Source organism: Bos taurus, chromosome 11 (assembly GCF_002263795.3).
Source record: "Bos taurus isolate L1 Dominette 01449 registration number 42190680 breed Hereford chromosome 11, ARS-UCD2.0, whole genome shotgun sequence".
In the NCBI taxonomy this organism is placed as follows: Eukaryota; Metazoa; Chordata; class Mammalia; order Artiodactyla; family Bovidae; genus Bos; species Bos taurus.
In genome coordinates, this window is record NC_037338.1 from 22465852 (window position 1) to 22483806 (window position 17955).

Genomic DNA, 17955 nt, shown 5'->3' on the forward strand with positions numbered 1-17955 from the left:
CCTCATCTTTGCAGCCAAAGGCCTGAGGATAAGTCTAGTCATATATTGAGAAGCCCTTTTCACTAGCTCATGGGACCAGATTGACTGTGGAGACCCCATGTCTAGAATCAACTGTGCCTAAGACACCCATAGCTAGGAATGTGTCCTTTACTCTAGAGATTGACTGAACTTGGAGTTCTTGGTCTATTTCCTTGGAGAGATACATTGGATATCAACACCGTATGGCAAGAAATAGGAGTTCAAGACTTCTGTAGCTTTGTGACTCAAACTATTTCAGATGGAGAGGATGCCTATAAAAGTCCTGTTAAACATCTCCACTATCTGTTGGGTTAGCCAAAAAGTTCATTCGAGTTTTTCCATAATGGGAAAACTCAAATGACCTTTTTGGGCAACCCAATAATACTTCCAAGCTGAGACAGCTATGGCCCATTCTGCCCTCACAGGACCAGTACTAGCTTCAGCCCATATTTGGGGGCTAGGGACAGCGATTTGTGATAATACTGAAAGGGACACTAGACGGCAACTCACTCTCTGAGCATAAATTTCAACCCTGTGTAAACAAATGAACCCCTGGGTGATATTTTTCACAAAGAACAGAATGCCTACCAGCTTAGGCCATTATGGATCTTGTTAGGATGGTTAACACAGCATAAGAAATATCTAATGCAACAGAAATATTTCTCAGCAACTGTGGCCACTGTCAAGATGAAAAACGGATCCACTAAGGAGTTCCAGCTCCATGCAAGTTTGATTATTAGCCAAATGAATCAGTTTAAAACTGAAACTTGATTGCTTAACCTCTTTCTCTTTTAAGAATTCTCTTATGTGAACGGAGTGCTCCTAAATGATTGTGGGAAGACATAATTAGTCACATGTGGTTTTGCCCAAAGCTCTACTTTTGCAAAATCACTTCAAGTCAGACTAAGAATCTTGAAATTCAGAGTGTCCTCTTACCCTTTATCGATTGAAGGATTAACAGAATTTCAGGCTCTTGCAATAGACAGGCATATTGCCTGCAGACTTGAGGAGCTAAGAAATAAACCTCCAACAAGCAGAAATGATATTCAGCAAGTGTAGATGCCCCCTGCTAGTTTCAATGCTTTAGTTAAACCGGGTAGTATGTGGGCACACCAGAATCCAAGACTGGCCCAAGGGCTCTGATAATACTCTGTAAATATCAGCAGCTGTGTCTGAATTAGCCTCCCGGAGTGTGGGAAGCTGAGCCTTGGAGGAACTGTTTGGGCAGCAATAACCCTGTAATCAACAACAACAACAAAAATCAGTATTATGTCCCAGGAAAATGTTGAAATTTATATAAAGAGTTGATGTGTATCAAAGGCTGCCATGTGAGAGGAGTACAAACACGATCTATATTCTCTTAAGATGGTGTTGTGATTAAACTATAAATTCAGATTCACTTACTGAGTGCCTATCTTTATGTATATGGGTCAATACACACATTCCTCTTAATCTCCCAGCAACCTGGTAAAGTAGGTATTATTTTCTCCATTTTAAAAATGAAGAAACCAAGCGTCAGAGTTTGAGACTTGCTTATGAGATTTAAACTCTTTCCATCACTTTATTGTAATTACTTGACCCATTGTTCCCAGAGAGAAACATCTCTGTAGTTTGTCCAGCAAAAATCCATTCTGATAAAAATCTAAGCCCATCTGGAATTGCTTTAGGAACACTGTAATTGGGAAGTAACATAAAATAACCCTCTACATATGATACCATGGATAAAATACTGAATGCTCTTGCAGTATGACTGAAATGATGAATGATGAACGAATGCATGGCCCTACTTTCTTTCCTCTTCCTAGAGTCTGGTTTTCTTTTAATCTTTGGGAAAATCCTCTCCTAGTGGTTTATATCAGCCCTGTTGGGAAGTGGGATTTTCTTTATGCCATGGCAAACATCAATTTCTCTGCATAGCAAATGGAATGGACTCTAGTCAGCTCTTCAGTAAAGACAACTCCCATCCCCTGTGATTGCTTTCCTGGTCTCAGGATCACTTGAACGAACTTTTTTCTGACTGTGGGGTTTGTGAGTTGATCTGCCAGCAAAACGGTGCTGAAAGTTGAGAGTCTAGGAACCTCATCATGGCCTTGGTTTGCACAATACAAAATGACGGCAAGCGTTCAAGGTGCCCTCATCTGCTTTTTCCTGGTCCCTTCTCTCTGTTGTGATTTTCAATGAGATCCCAGGAAACAGGGCCCCACACTGACAGCAAAGAGGCTTCTATGATTTCCATGTGCTCAGGCATCTCACAGATTCTTCTCCTAGAAACAAAGGCTAACCTCAACCAACTTTCTCTTTGGCGATTTTGAAAAGATAAATGAGACTTTTTAAGAGAAGTGAGAATCTTATAGATAGTGAAATCAGTTTCGGACAATAGGATTGTCTCATTAGCAAAATTCAGATAGAGCATCTCATTCTCTGACTGCATGTGAACTCTTCTTTTAAAGGGTAGGCTGCCTAAGGTGAGTGCTGACCATCAGATTTGTCCATCCATTGGTGGTTTTGACAAAGGTCTGTATAGTCAGAGCTATGGTTTTCCACTAGTCATGCATGGGGGTGAGAGCTGGACCATAAAGAAGGCTGAGCACTGAAGAATTGATGGTTTCAAATTGTGGTGCTGGAGAAGACTCTTGAGAGTCCCTTGGACTCCAAGGAGATCAAACCAGTCAATCCTAAAGGAAATCAACCCTAAATATTCATTGGAAGGACTGATGTGGAAGTTGAAGGTTCAATACTTTGGCCACCTGATGCAAAGATCTGACTCACTGGAAAAGACCCTGATGCTGGGAAAGATTGAAGGCAGGAGGAGAAGGGGGAGACAGAGGATGAGATGGTTGGATGGCATCACTGACTGATAGACATGAGTTTGAGCAAGCTCTGGGAGTTGGTGATGGACAGGGAAGCCTGGCGTTCTGCAGTCCATGGGGTCGCAAAGAGTCGGACGGCTTGTGCATAGGTCCTGAGGCAAGAGCAAAGTATGAGGAAAACGCTGTATGGATGGAGTGGCCTATGGGCATTAGATTCCAGGATGCACACGTGTGACAAGAGATAAAGAAGACCAACCTTAAAACAGAACCCATAGGTCCAAGTGTGAATCCTAACTTCTGTTTCCCTATCTCGTAAATAGGTTAATGAATATTCACTGAGCAAGGTTGCCATGAGGCTGGTGTGAACACAAAATGACTATTCATCAAGAGTGGGACCCTTCACTTTATTGGAGACTGCAGACTGTTGGCCCAAGAAAGTGGTGGTCTTCACTTAATCCTGAAGCATCACGTCATCAAGAAGTCCAGAAGACTTTAGGTGATATATCAGGGGACAGGCACGGGCTAAGGACAAAGGCTCTGGTTCCATAAATGTCAATTTAGAAAGAAGAATGAGATAGTGCTGTGTGATGTAGCAAGTACCTAGGATTCTAAAACAGGCTCTGTGTGACCTTAGAGGAAATTCTTTCCCTCTCTGGTCTCAGCTGCTTATCTACTGGAAAAAAAAAAAAAAAAAAAAGTGAGGTTGGACTAGCTGATCAGTAAGCTCCTTTCCAGGTACACGCCAGGATTCTGGTCTAAGATGTTTTCTCAGGACAGAGGGACAACACCCAGACAGATGTGCACAGGCAAGGCAGGAAAGAGACATGAGCTGGTGGGTTGTGTTGAAGCCTGTTGGTTCAGGCAAGTGGCATTTCATTGCAGGAGTCATAATGACAAGGTCTTTATCAAGACAGCAGGCTGTGAATAGCAAGTATTAATGCTGCAAGTCACTTTCATGAGCTTCCTCTGCCTCTGTGTGTGTGTTGCGAGGGGGGTAATTGGTTATGTTTTCTCTTTTTCCACCTCTTCAGATTATGCTGAGATGTTTTCCCCCACTGCAAACAGTATACAACGGCACCCGCCTGGAGATGAACGCCCACCGCCCCTCCTTCCCCCCAACCCCCAGTGCCATGTGCATTGGTTTGGAAGCAACAACTAAAATTGTATCCACGTTGCAGCAGTGAATCCAACAAAAGAGCTTCTGGACCCAGTGATGGCACATTGTTTGCAGAGCCGAGCTGCTGCCTCTCCAGACAAAAGCTGCATTAGGGATGTGACTCCAGGCTTACAAATAAGAGCGCTGAATCACTCCCCAGCCTTTCTATACAGTGTTTTCCTCAAGATTTTGAAATAAGCAATTTAAGAGAAAAACAGCCCAACAAGTCAATATTCTTTTCAGAAATATTAGCTAAAGCATATCCAGGGGCAGAAAAATAATTGCTTGTTTCTCCCACCTTCTTCTTGTTCTCTCACCCCTGTGCATCCAGCCCGCCTTTTTCTGAAACTAACAGTTGAAGTTACCTGATTCAACATTTTATTCTGCTACCAGTGACATTTTGAAGTTGATTGATATCCAAGATTTGCTTTATCTACCTACCGATATGGCCCTAGAATATCTCCTTTAATATCTCCTATTTATGGGAGATATTCAAGTTTCTCTCTGGAACTTACTGTCATTTCTCCCTCATGCCCTCTGCTTTTCCTCTTTCTCAATTCAGACCCTGGTAACGAGCCAAAAAACACTAAAATCCCACTAAGGAAACAGACAGAAAATGCAATTTTAAATATGGATTTGCATATCCAATTTGCATACACAAAAATAAATGTATTTTATGTGTACCATTATATGCATATGTATATATGCATGTTCTGTAGATGTGTATTTATTATATATGAATTAAAATATGTCTGGAACTTTGAAACAAGGCATATGGATATGTGTGAGGGTGTGTGTTTATATAGATTTTTTTCTAGATCAGACATGGCAGTATGATATCAGGGAAAACAGGCTTTTAATCCAGTTACATGTAGATTGAAAAACATTGCTTCCCACCTAAATTCAATCACTCTTTATTCAATAAATATTTTCACTACCAAACACTGTCCTGGATACTAGAGAAATAGTAGTAAAAATGACAGATTTGTTGTTTAAAAAAATATTTTAATTTAGATTTTCTACTTCTAAGAGGACTTGGGCAGATCTGTACCTGTTAATAAACTAAATTACTTTAAGGTAAAATAGGACTAAAAATATCCAAAGAAAGTAGAAATAAAGGACACTTTCTGACACAAGACTTGAGTGAATACTGAATTCTTGGACAAAAAAAGTTAAGCTTTCTGATGGTAAAGCAAATATGAAAACATTGAATTAAAAATTATTTTGCTAAAAAAAACCCCCAAAACTTTTCTTTAAACTAAAGTAGGAATTTATCATTCTTTTTTTTATAGGAAGTGACATTATTAATAATAACTAACTCTAAAGAAAGATAAAAATACTTTTCAAATATTATACTTTAAAGGTAAAAATTAAAATGATGATTAATTTATAATCCATGAGAATAGTTTTGATAGGGGCTCTGGAAAAAACTATTGAGAGTCCCTTGGACAGCAAGGAGATCAAACCAGTCCATCCTAAAGGAAATCAACCATGAATGTTCATTGGAAGGACTGATGCTGAACCAGAAGCTCCAATACTTTGGCCACCTGATGCAAAGAGCTGACTCACTGGAAAAGACCCTAATGCTGGGAAAGATTGGGGGAAGGAGGAGAAGGTGACAGAGGATGAGATGGTTGGATGGCATCACTGACTCAATGGACATGAGTGTGAGAAAACTCAGGGAGATAGTGATGGACAGAGAAACCTGGTGTGTTACAGTTCATGGAGGCACAAAGAGTTGGACACAACTTAGCAACTGAACAACTGATAAAAAGTTAAATAAGCTTTACTTTCCTGATATCTAATTCAAAGCAAGAAGAGCAGCTACTGAATTTAATGTGACCATTAGACAGCATGTCGTAAACATTACATGTCTTAAATGAACTTTGGCCAATACGGTGCAATTACCCAATTATTCTAACGTGTACTATAAGGCAGATATTTCATTTGCTTAAAGCCAGAGCCCTAAATTTGAAATAGCAGTATCACCAAAAGCAAATTGACATTTACTGCTGACAATGAAGGGGCCTTCAGAGGACCTTTCGGTAGAGCCATGTTCCCAAAACAGAGATTATCATTCTAATGCCCTAACCTGTTTGTGGCCTATTAAACAAACACTGTATGTCTGATTTAATTATTAAAGAAAAGGGCACACTGACCAGGAGCAAAGAACATCCAAATAAAGATTAAATGCCCCTCTTCCTGGGATTCCAATGTTGGTCCTTTGAAGATAAGACTCACTGCCCAGGTGCCAAGGCCATTTCGACTCTTTGTGTAGGTGGTCTGTTTCTTTTTCTTTTTTTGAAACCTTGACGAAATGTATCCCTGACTTGTTTAATGTTCCTAATTATTTTTTCAGAGTACACCTGGGAAGCTGTCTTCTGGGCTACAGTTCTCAGTTTGGTTCAGATAAAACTGGGGGATACATGTACACCCATGGCTAATTCATGTCAATGTATAGCAAAAACCACCACAATATTGTAAAGTAATTAGCCTCCAATAAAAATAAATAAATTAATTTTAAAAATAAAATAAAAGCACCTCCACAGGGGGAGTAACAGCCTTAGGGGTAGGAGGCAGGTACATCACTGGGGCTCTAGGAAAGGGGTAGAGAGTTCTAGAACAGCCAGGGTAGCTGGGGCATGTGCAATCTTCTGTGCTCCTTTGCACCTGGCCAGAACTGTGCCTGATAGAGTTTAAATCCCTTGTCAGGCAGAGATCTTAGCATGGTAATGAAGCAAAGGTCACTTTCAGACACCTCTAGTCTCCTCTGTGCAGGCAAATTCCTGTAGTTAGGTCAGAGCCTGTTAAGGGGAGCTGACCACAGCATATCTCTCAATGCACACCTGCAAAACGTTTCTTTCAAATACCAGGAGCTTTTGATACAAGCACAGAGGTAAATCAAGGCACCAACAGGAGCAGCATCACCTGGGAATTGTTAGAAATCCATAATCTCAGACCTCCCCCAGTGCTTTTGAGAATAAACATCTTAAAAATATCCCTGGGAGATTCATGTACAGATTAGTGTTTGGGAAGCATTGTTCTTACGAGTGTTGGGCTATTTCTGATCTAACTTCTCTCAGGTCAGCAGAAACCTTCTACCAAGAGTAATTTCACTCCCGTGTTTACAAATTGAAGATTAGAGGGCTGGTGGATTCTGTAGTGATCAGAATTAATCTTTCCAACTGTGTCCCCTGATTGACATGTAGCAAGGTGGTCACTAAGTGGGTTCCAGGTCTTACAGTCTCTTTAGTAAGAGCAACTCTTAAAATATTCATGTTTTAGATTTGCTTTATGTTTTTGTGTAAGAAGTTTTCCCATCTTAAACAAAAAGGTGGAAAGACTTTTATGATTTATGGTAGGAGATCCAACCAGTCCATTCTGAAGGAGATCAGCCCTGGGATTTCTTTGGAGGGAATGATGCTGAAGCTGAAAATCCAGTACTTTGGCCACCTCATGCGAAGAGTTGACTCATTGGAAAAGACTCTGATGCTGGGAGGGATTGGGGGCAGGAGGAGAAGGGGACGACAGAGGATGAGATGGCTGGATGGCATCACTGACTCGATGGACGTGAGTCTCAGTGAACTCCGGGAGTTGGTGATGGACAGGGAGGCCTGGTGTGCTGCGATTCATGGGGTCGCAAAGAGTCGGACACGACTGAATGACTGATCTGATCTGATGTGATCTGATTAAGTAAATGCCATTTGAGCACCCAAAAAAACCCTCTTTTTCTAATTATGCATTGTTTTGATTATTTTCATTGACACAGTAGATAGGATAGCATTATTCAAGCAGAAAGTGAGCCAAAATTTCATACAGTTTTTGACCAACTTCTTTAAAGGCAGCTGTACCTACTATTTATCATGAAACTTCATCTTTTTTTCATGAACCTCAGTCAGTTTCTATGTTTAGATAAAGGATAACTAAGACTCTTTACCGGAGAAGGCAATGGCACCCCACTCCAGTACTCTTGCCTGGCAAATCCCATGGACAGAAGAGCTTGGAAGGCTGCAGTCCATGGGGTCGCTGAGGATCGGACACGACTGAGCGACTTCACTTTCACTTTTCACTTTCATGCATTGGAGAAGGAAATGGCAACCCACTCCGGTGTTCTTGCCTGGAGAATCCCAGGGACGGGGGAGCCTGGTGGGCTGCCGTCTATGGGGTCGCACAGAGTCGGACACGACTGAAGTGACTTAGCAGCAGCAGCAGCAGCAAGACTCTTTATAGTCACACAAGAAATAGGACAAAAAGAAAATTCCCAATCCCTAACGGCCTCTCTCCTTTTTTGTCTGATTGCCTCACAGTCAAACTAATGCTGTGTCACATCTGACCTAGCAGTGTTTTTTGTTTCTTCAACTGCTTAAATGGGATTTTCATATGACCCACAGGTTATACATTAAGTATGAGAGTGTCTCTACAGTAATGATGTTCAATAATAGAGGAGATGTTAAAAGATTCTTGTTTAGACCAGATGGCACAGCAACCCTTGAAACTCATTTGAGGTACCGTTTTTATTATTTATTATTTAGGACTTAAAGAGTGGATCAGTCTTCAGGTTGACAGAACTGTCAAGTGAATTACTGTTCAGGGGCACCACTGAGGTGACAGCTTTTGCCATTAAATAATTCAACTTATCTGAGCGCACTTATTATTCTATGTAACACATGGTGAAGGACTGATGGCAGAAGCGTCACCCAAACTGAGCCAGTCTCCATGCTGGGTTGGTAGGTGGCTCAGGAGATGCCGTCCCCTCCACCTCTTTAACTCACATCGAGTCTCTGATTATAATCTTGAGCCACCTGGGAAGCCTTAGTACTGGATACTTAAAATGATCAGGTAAAAGAGAGGGCAGTACGTTGACTTTATTCAAAGAAAGTCACCAATTAGTTGGCAGAAGGCTACAGATGCACCCAGGGAAATAAACACCTCCCTCTGTCCTTGAGGGAACTGACTGGTACCTTTCCTTACCGAAATATAAGCTTCAGGAGATTTAACACATATTAAGAAAAAAAAACTTCCATATTTCAATCTTCTGCTCAATTATCCGAAAGAATAAAGATATAGGCCATATAACGTGCCAGTCTCTGTGTGCCTGTGGTTTGTATGTCTGTATGTACACACATGTTTATGTACGTGTGTCTCCGTGTGTTCATGTATTTGTACACACACATACAGGTCTGTGTGCATCTGTGTGAGTACGTATATGGGTGTTCTGTGTGTGTGTGCACAGGTGCGTGTGTACTTGGTTCTCAGGCAGAGTAAGTGTGTGCACTTCCACAAAGAAGAAAATCTCAGGTTGATGTGTACCCCAGCACTGACATTTACCAGCTCTGAGTTCTTGTGCAAGTTACATTGTTTTTCTGAATCTCAGTTTACTTATCTATCAAATGGCATGTGTAATATAAAATGAGAAGATAAACTGTTTTTAGTCACGTAGCCTTTTTAGTAATTAAATGGAATTGACTGCCTTTCACAAAATTTGGTAATTTTTTTAAATTTATTTAACTGAAGGATAACTGCTTTACAGAATTTTGTTGTTTTCTACAGAATTTTGTTGTTTTCTGTCAAACCTCAACATGAAACAGCCATAGGTATATATATCCCCTTCCTCCTGAACCTTCCCCCTATGTCCCTCCCCATTGCACCCCTCTAGGTTGACACAGAGCCCCTGTTAGAGTTTCCTGAGCCATACAGCAAATTCCCGTTGGCTATCTATTTTACAAATGGTAATCTAAGTTTCCATGTTACTCTTTCCATACATCTCACCCTCTCCTCCCCTCTCCCCATATCCCTAAGTCTATTTTCTATTCTCCACTGCTGCCCTGTAAATAAATTCTTCAGTAGCATTCTTCTATATTCTGTATATATGCAGTAGAATACGATATTATATTTCTCTTTCTGACCTACTTCTCCCTGTATAATAGGTTCTAGGTTCATCCACCTTTTTATGGCTGAGTAAAATTCCATTGTGCATATGTACCACAACTTCTCTATCCATTCATCTGTTGAGGGACATCTAGGTTGCTGTATCTAGTGCTGCAACGAACAATGGGATACACGTGTCTTTTTCAATTTTGGTTTTCTCAGGGTATATGCCTGAAGTGGGATTGATGGGTCATATGGTGGTTTTATTCCTAGTTTTTTAACGAATCTCCATACCGTCTTCCATAGTGGCTGTTATCAATTTACAGTCCCACCAGCAGTGCAAGAGAATGCCTTTTTCTCTATACCCCCTCCAGCATTTATTGTTTGTAGGCTTTTTGATGATGGCCATTCTGACTGGTGTGAGGTGACATCTCATTGTAGTTTTGATTTGCATTTCTCTAATAATGAGCGTTGTTGAGCATCTTTTCATGTGTTTGTTAGCCATCTATATGTCTTCTTTGGAGAAATGTCTGTTTAGGTCTTTCCCCCACTTTTTGATTGGGTTATTTGTTTTTCTGGTATTGAGTTGTATGAACTGCTTGTATATTTTGGAAATTAATCTTGGGTCAGTTGTTTCATTTGCTATTATTTTCTCCCACTCTGAGGGTTGTCTTTTCACCTTGCTTATAGTTTCCTTTGCTGTGCAAAAGCTTTTAAGTTTAATTAGGTCCCACTTGTTTACTTTTGTTTTTATTTCTGTTACTCTAGGAGGTGGGTCATAGAGGATCTTGCTTTGATTTATGTTATCGAGTGTTCTGCCTATGTGTTTTTCCACTAAGAGTTTTATCATAGAATATTCAAGATTATTTGCCTCCCAAATAACCAACGGTGGTATCCCAGTGCAAAAGTTGGTTCTGGTGAAAATACATGTTGCCTTGATTAGTCCTTATAGCAACTCATGAGTGAGGAGCTGCTTTCTCCACTTTCCACATAAAGGGACTGAAATTTAGAGGGGAAGTAATCTGCCTAGAGGGTTTCCCAGGTGGCTCAGTGGTAAAGAATCCACCTGCCAATGCAGGAGACGCTGATTTGATCCCTGGGTTGGGAAGATTTCCTGGAGAAGGAAATGGCAACCCACTCCAGTATTCTTACCTGGGTAATCCCATGGACAGAGGAGCCTCGGAGGCTACAGTCCATGGGTTGCAAAAGAGTCGGACATGACTGAGAGACTAAACAACAACAATCTTCTTGGAGTCATCCGGGAAGCTGTTGGAGGTCTGGGACACAAACACGCATCTGACTCCAAAGCCTGGTTTGTTACCCCTCTGCCCTTCACCTCACTATAGCCCAGGCTGCTGGGAAGAATGGCAGTATGCTGGCTATGGCATTGGCACTGGCATTCTACTTCTCTTTACCCAAATAACCTTTGCCCTCTTCCTGACACATTTCTCCCTTGTAGCCCAGCTGGTCCATGATTTCTTAAAGCTAACCTTCATTCCTGTCTTCGTACAGATACTAGGAAGAAGGTGGCATTGGGGGAAATTCAAACTGGACACACAGTGAATTCTGGCTTCCCTTAGAAATACATCTGCTGGCACAGCTCATACCACCTAATGGTACGCAACTTGTCTTGCAAATTTTTACAGGCACCTCAGTGCTGCAGGCCACCACTCCTGGGAGTCTATCCAGGGAAAGACAGAAGGAGAACTTCAGGGACATGACTGTATAATCCCCTTCTGGTCCCTGGAATCAAATGAGTCCTTTAACTCTTCAAATATTGAACTAAAAGAACTTGGTTTACAGAAACACTATGGTCCTAGGAGGTCTAGGGACAGAGCTATGAAATGCAGTGAAGGTGGGGGAACCAAAAGACGGCCAGAGGTTACCTTAAAACCAGTTTAAATATAATCAGTGGGAAACAGAAGCAAAATCCAATTTATGAAATTATTATTTTGTTTAGGAAGATAGATCGTTTCAATTTTGCACAGAAAATTGCATGGGACAAAACCTCACAGTAGAGCCGTTTAAAAGCAATTTAACATTTTTAATAAGGCAACTCTTTCTAATTCTCAACTATTTAGCCATGAAATCTTAAAATCCAACAAAATTCTGTTGTCAAGAAATGTTGCTTTACCATTTTTATTGTCTATTTAACAACCCAGGAATATTAACATTCTTTAGAGACCTAAATTTAATCATAATGACAACTATTGAGCTTCCTAACTGCCCTTCATGTAATTTAAGGCCTATAAACTATCAGTTTGCTTTTCTGATATTTTGTCTCAAAATTGTAAATAAGGTCAATTTTACCCAGCAGCCTGCAAATTTCTAAGCAATATTTGTCTTGTTCCCAAGCATACATTTAGAAACTTAAACACAATACATTGCATGATAAATAAGAATCCTTGAGGGGTTTTGCATTTCTTCATCAACAGTTCTTCAAAGGATGTGAAGGGACTTAGTCCCATTATCTAAGTGCTGAAGAAAAGAGTATCAGCAGTGGTGATAAAGCCAAGGGAAGTCATGAGCTGGAGGGGAAGAGCAGTTTTCCTTGCTTTGACATTTCTCTCTCAAGAGCTGTGGACAGCACACTGGACTAGTATTTGGTAGATCAGGGCTCTGGGCTACTTTCCAAAACCAAGTTGCCTTGCGGAGGCTCAGATTTTTCCTCCCAAAGGTCAGGATAGTCATAATACTGACCTCCTGAGATTTCAAGAGGATTTAATTCAAGGTAAGAAAGGGCTGTCAAACCAAAATCTTCCCCTTTAAAGTAAGAAAGTCTTAGCATCTTTAGAGTTGTTTCTCTGTATACCTATTCTGATCAGGAGCAAAAATACAACTTTACAGCATAATCACTTTTGCTGTTTAAAACCACCCTTTTCCATTACCATAGATCAGCCATAAAATGTTTACCTTGGTCCCTGAAAGTTACAAAAATGTGCCGATAAATCAACACAAAACCACCCCACTGCTAGAAAAGCAAATTCAGCAGTGACAAGGCTATGGAGTGTGTCTTCTTGGCCACTGTCCAATGCAGCCCCTTAGGCAAGCTTCTTATCCCCCTCCACAGCTTTGTTGTTCTGATGATAAGCTCATCATTGTACATACACTTTGACTTCTTGCTTATTTTACTTATCTGCTATCTCCTGCATTAGAAGGTAAGCTTCATGCAGGCAGGAATATTTGTCTGTTTTATTCACTGTCATATCCTTTGCACCAAGAACGATGATTGATATATAGAAAAATGAATGAATGAGACCAGGTCACGATCATCATTTAAATGCTCATACATCTGTGGCCAAAGGAAATGTGGAAACTATTAGAAATGATCCATTAAGGCTTATGCTGCTTTTAATGTTTCAATTCTGATATGTCAAAGCCCATAAAATAATTTGGTTATTTTAAAATATCTTCTACCACTGGCCTTGTCAACAGTGTCTTAGACAAGTTATTTTTGTCCTTTTAGTTTGTATTGTCTCTGAGAAGGAGTATAACTCCCACGCCTCAGATAGTAATCTTAGATTTACAGAAAAAATACAAGCCATAACGAGGGACTTCTAGAGAGTGAATGTTTATGTCCCTCCCAAATTCACATGTTGAAACCTAATTCCTGATATGATGGTATATGGAAGTGTGGCCTTTGGAAAATGATAAAATCATCAGGTTAAAGTCCTCATCAACAGGACTAATGCCCTTGGAACTTGAGATGAATATACATATACTACTATATATAAGATAAGCAACAAGATAACCAACCTACTGCATAGCACAGAGAACTCTATTCAAAATTCTGATAACCTGTATGAGAAAATAATCTGAAAGAGAATGAATATAGGTATGTGTATAACTGAATCATTTTGCCATATACCTAAGACTAATACAACATTGCAAATCAACTACAATGCAGTAAATTTTTTTAAAAAGAGAGACCCTGAAGCACTGCCTCATCTCTTCTATGTGAGGACAGAGTGAGAAATCAGCTGTCCAGGAACCAGGATGCAGGCTCTCACCAGGCACTGAATCTACCAGGCCCTCACACTGGACTTCCAGAAGTAAGTTTCTGTAGTTTACAAGTGCACCCAGTCTCTGGTATTTTGTGACAGCAGTCCGAACAGAATAACACAGGGAGTCCCTCACCTCCACTAGAATTTATGTGTAAATTTCAGATTTACTCCCCCTAAGCAATTACTCATCATTTACTGTTCATGAATTTCCACTGTGGACTCCATTGCAAGAAACCAAAGTGTGATTATGAACAGTACTACTAATAAAGAGGCACAAACATTCCTTTACCACCCTCTGTTCCACAGTATTTGGGAGATCTGTCAAATTATTCTCTGGCAGATTGGAAAGAGGGGGTTGTGTTAGAAGTCATGACCCAACCTCTAGTGACGCTGTTCTCATATTTTACAGTCTGGGAATCACTACCTAGAAAATTCTAGTTTTGTTCATTCACTGCAACAGTAGAGGATGAGCCTGCAGGGATCTTTAAAGAGAAAGAACCAGTGGAAATGCAGCAGAAGAACTGAAAACCATGATGGTGGCGCTTTCCTGAATCTCTGAAAGGGGCTTTCCTCCACCTTTATTCAATCACACAGAGAATGGACAAGGCTTGGCAATGCGTGAAACAGATACATCTTTCTGGATTTAATTTCCTCAGGTGTCTGGCTCCTTGTGTTTGCAGCACACTTCATTTTGCAGGATTTTCCTAAATAAAACTCTTCACTTTGCATGTACAGGAAGAAACAGAATGTGATTCTATTTTTATGTCCAGAGCCAGTACAAACACTTAATGCTGTTGAAGAGAGTTTAAAATGATGCAGATGGTGGTGGCGAAGGGTCTTCATGTCACCCTGCCCCACCAATGATATTGCTGCTTCCTTTCTGATCTACACTTGGCCACTTCTCCTGCTCTCAGGAAATTTTCCAGACAAAGCCCTGTGATTGGCTATCCATGAGTTTGAGATGTGAAGGCTTTAAATTTATCTTGTCTATTTCCAGAGAGAAAGACGCAAAGTAGACAGAGAAGGAAGTTCTGTTTGAAGACTTTTACTTCATCTATAAAGTCTAAATTTGTCCCCAAAATGTGCATATATGCTACAAATACATTTATTTTTCTTTTAATTTCATCACAGAGAATCTTTGGTGCTTTGACATAAACCAAGTGCTTATGGCAGGAAAAGTAAGCTTGTAATGAATGACATTATCATTCATAATATTCATAGAAAGGCACTCACCAGCACTGACAGTGATCGCCTCGATGAACTGCTCTCTCCAGCTGTTCGTCCCAACCACGAGGGCTAGGTTTGTCTTCTTAATCAGTTTGTCCACGGTACTCTAGAAAGGTTGAAAAGAATCAGATAATAACGGCTGGGTTGGTTAAGGCCTCCGGAAATCTCAGGTGTTGATTTTGAAACACCAGAGTTATATAAAGGTAGCAGATGTTAGGCTCAGAACAACAGTATTGACATCAAACACTGTTATGTTTATGCAAACAAGCACGGTCCTGACTTGGAAACATCCTTAAATGGAAACTTCTTTGTAGCGAATACAAGCCTCCTTCAATGCCTAATGGCCAAGGAAGAATGGCCTCAGTGGTTAGAAGAGAGGATGTGGCAAAGCCCACCCTTTCCTCTTGGATGCTTCATGAACTTGCTTCTCTCTTGGCCTCATCTAGAGTGTGCTGTCTGCAACTGAATTTATCTATGCCCTGCTCAGCATTATCTATCAGTGAACATCCAGAAGTGGCAGAGAAATTACAAAATTAAAACCTATTCTTACTATATTTTTGTTGATCAATGAAATGCAGCCAAACAGCCGAGTCTCAAGACTGCTGTTGTATGATCCTCAATAAATGGATTTTTCTTTGGCTACTGGTTTTGTAAGACTAGTGGCTATTAGAGAATTCATCTCACCTGACTCCTGTTGCAAATGAGAAAAGCCAAGAAAAAGTCAATTTGTATGGTTTAGGGCAGTAGTCCCTAACCTTTTTGGCACCAGTTTCGCAGAAGACAATTTTTTTCCATAGACTGGAGTGGGAATGGTTTGGGGATGATTCAAGCACATTACATTTATCATGCATTTATTTCTATTTTTATTATATCAGCTCCATCTCAGATCATCAGGCATTAGATCCTGGAGGTTGGGGCCCATGGTTTACAGCACACTGTAATGACCTTGCACTAAATTTTCCATTGCTCTACTAATACTGAGTCACTTCTTCTTCTTCTTTTTTTTAAGACTTTTGTTTTAAGCTTGGTTCTGTACAATTAGCACTCTTAGCTTTCCACATAAATGTCAGTTCATGGAAGAACAGGAGCAGCCAAGCATTCACAAGAAAACTAAGGAAGCAGATGCACCCAAAGCACTACCACAAATCACAGCAACTGCAAGGAGAAGGGTCACTTCTGGGACTTGAGGCCGTTCTTCCCAGAGAGACTACCACCCGACTAGTCTACCACACGCCCACACTTACTGTCAGAGCTTCCTCGAATTCCCACTCATTGCAAAGAGGCAGAAAACACATATCATTTGTCTTAGGTGAAAACCTGTACATGTTTAAGGCAGTGTCCCTGAATTGACTAAGGTTTGAGAGAGAAAGAGAGCATGTTATCAGCTAATCAGGAGGAAGGACAATGTGATCTGAAGGGTCCATCTGGAAGGCCAAAGCCATATCAGAATGTCAGGTACAACCGTCATTGGAACTGAAGGGAAATATTCCGAGGATAATAAACCTGAAAGGGCCCATCTCCAAGGGGCCCACTCTGTCCTTTCACATCATCCCTTGCCAGGTTGTTTCTCCGCAGGGTGGTGGCCTTTCGGCCTCCAGCTTTGTGTCTACACGTGTTAGTGCCCCTGATAACAGCTGTCATCATCAGGACTGCCGTAACTAGAAGCACAGGACAAGCCTCTGACTTTTCTCTCGACTCAGCCAATCTTGTTAAGTCCTCCAAGTGTCATGGTTGATGCTGATTCAAAGTTCTCTGCAGAATGTAACAAGAAATGACCTTGACTTTTCCTAAATATGATGGAAACTTGGGGCAGGCCTCTCCAAAGGAACCCTCTTTATTATAAAGCCAAGGCTGAGAATCTTATCACCTGGGGGATGAATAACTGAGAAGAGAATCTTCTCTAACAGTTAAATACCTCAAACAATATTGCCTCAGACATGTCTCTAAAGAGCTAAGTTATAAGATAAACTAAACTTGAAATGTATATATAGGTAAAACCTCAGGTAGATCATAAACTTTAGTTCATGTTAACTCTAAGGGACTATGAGATAGCCTGGGTTCTTCCCAGGACTTAATTTACATACATGTCCTCTCTGGACCTATAGGAGTAGATGAAAGAATAAGGTGAATTTGAAATTTTATACTTGAGCATTCCCATTGACACTGGCCTGGAAGATTTCCTAAACATCCATTGTTAGCTCTTCACTGCTCTAGACTGTGAGCAATTGTTTTAACCTCAGCCTCAGTCACGGGTGTTAGAAAAATCCAGTACTACGTCAGAAGACAGTAAATAAGAACCCAGTGGGCAAAGCAGACTTGAACATTGTTAGATGTGACCCCAGATTTGGGTCTTTAATGCAGTTCTGAGGGCTCTGAACAAGTTCTTTAAAATGGCTATGGTCTAGAAAAAAAATTCTTAAGAGAATAAAATTATATCAACGTTAATCCTTGAAGGCACTTCAGAAACATAACCCAATGTGCCCTTCAATGTTAATAGTAAACACACTGATGAACTCTAGAGGACATGGGAGGACATGTCCTTTGGAAGCTATTCTAGAAAGATAAGTATTGCAAACAACTAGACTTATGGAGAGAGTGTTGGGTGACTTTCAAATGCTTGGATCATTGGTGTGGTTACCAGAAATAGCTTTGAACCCAAGAAAGTTTTGCTGCCTAGAAGACTGTGCCCTGCCATACCCAACCCAATTCTTCCTACAGGAAGTGACTGTGATTGTTCTTCCTGGTCATGGGTACATGGAAGGGGAAAGCTCAGGGTTGTTCCAGAAGAGAGAGGGCACAAAATAATTCCCAGGCAAGTCCTGGGAGGATGGGGGAACTAGTGTTTACAGAAATGCCAAGCTGTAGAGTCTCT

General features: G+C 40.7%; 1 protein-coding gene across 15 annotated transcripts in view; it reads right to left on the reverse strand.

Annotated features, from left to right (window-relative positions):
* The window catches only part of SLC8A1 (solute carrier family 8 member A1), a 447525-nt gene that overhangs the window by 58437 nt on the left and 371133 nt on the right, over window positions 1–17955 (reverse strand). For all 15 annotated transcript variants that reach the window (XM_005212561.5, XM_010809914.4, XM_024998355.2 and 12 more), the window contains 1 exon segment: window positions 15090–15189. In XM_005212561.5, the coding sequence (XP_005212618.1) occupies window positions 15090–15189 (100 nt within the window).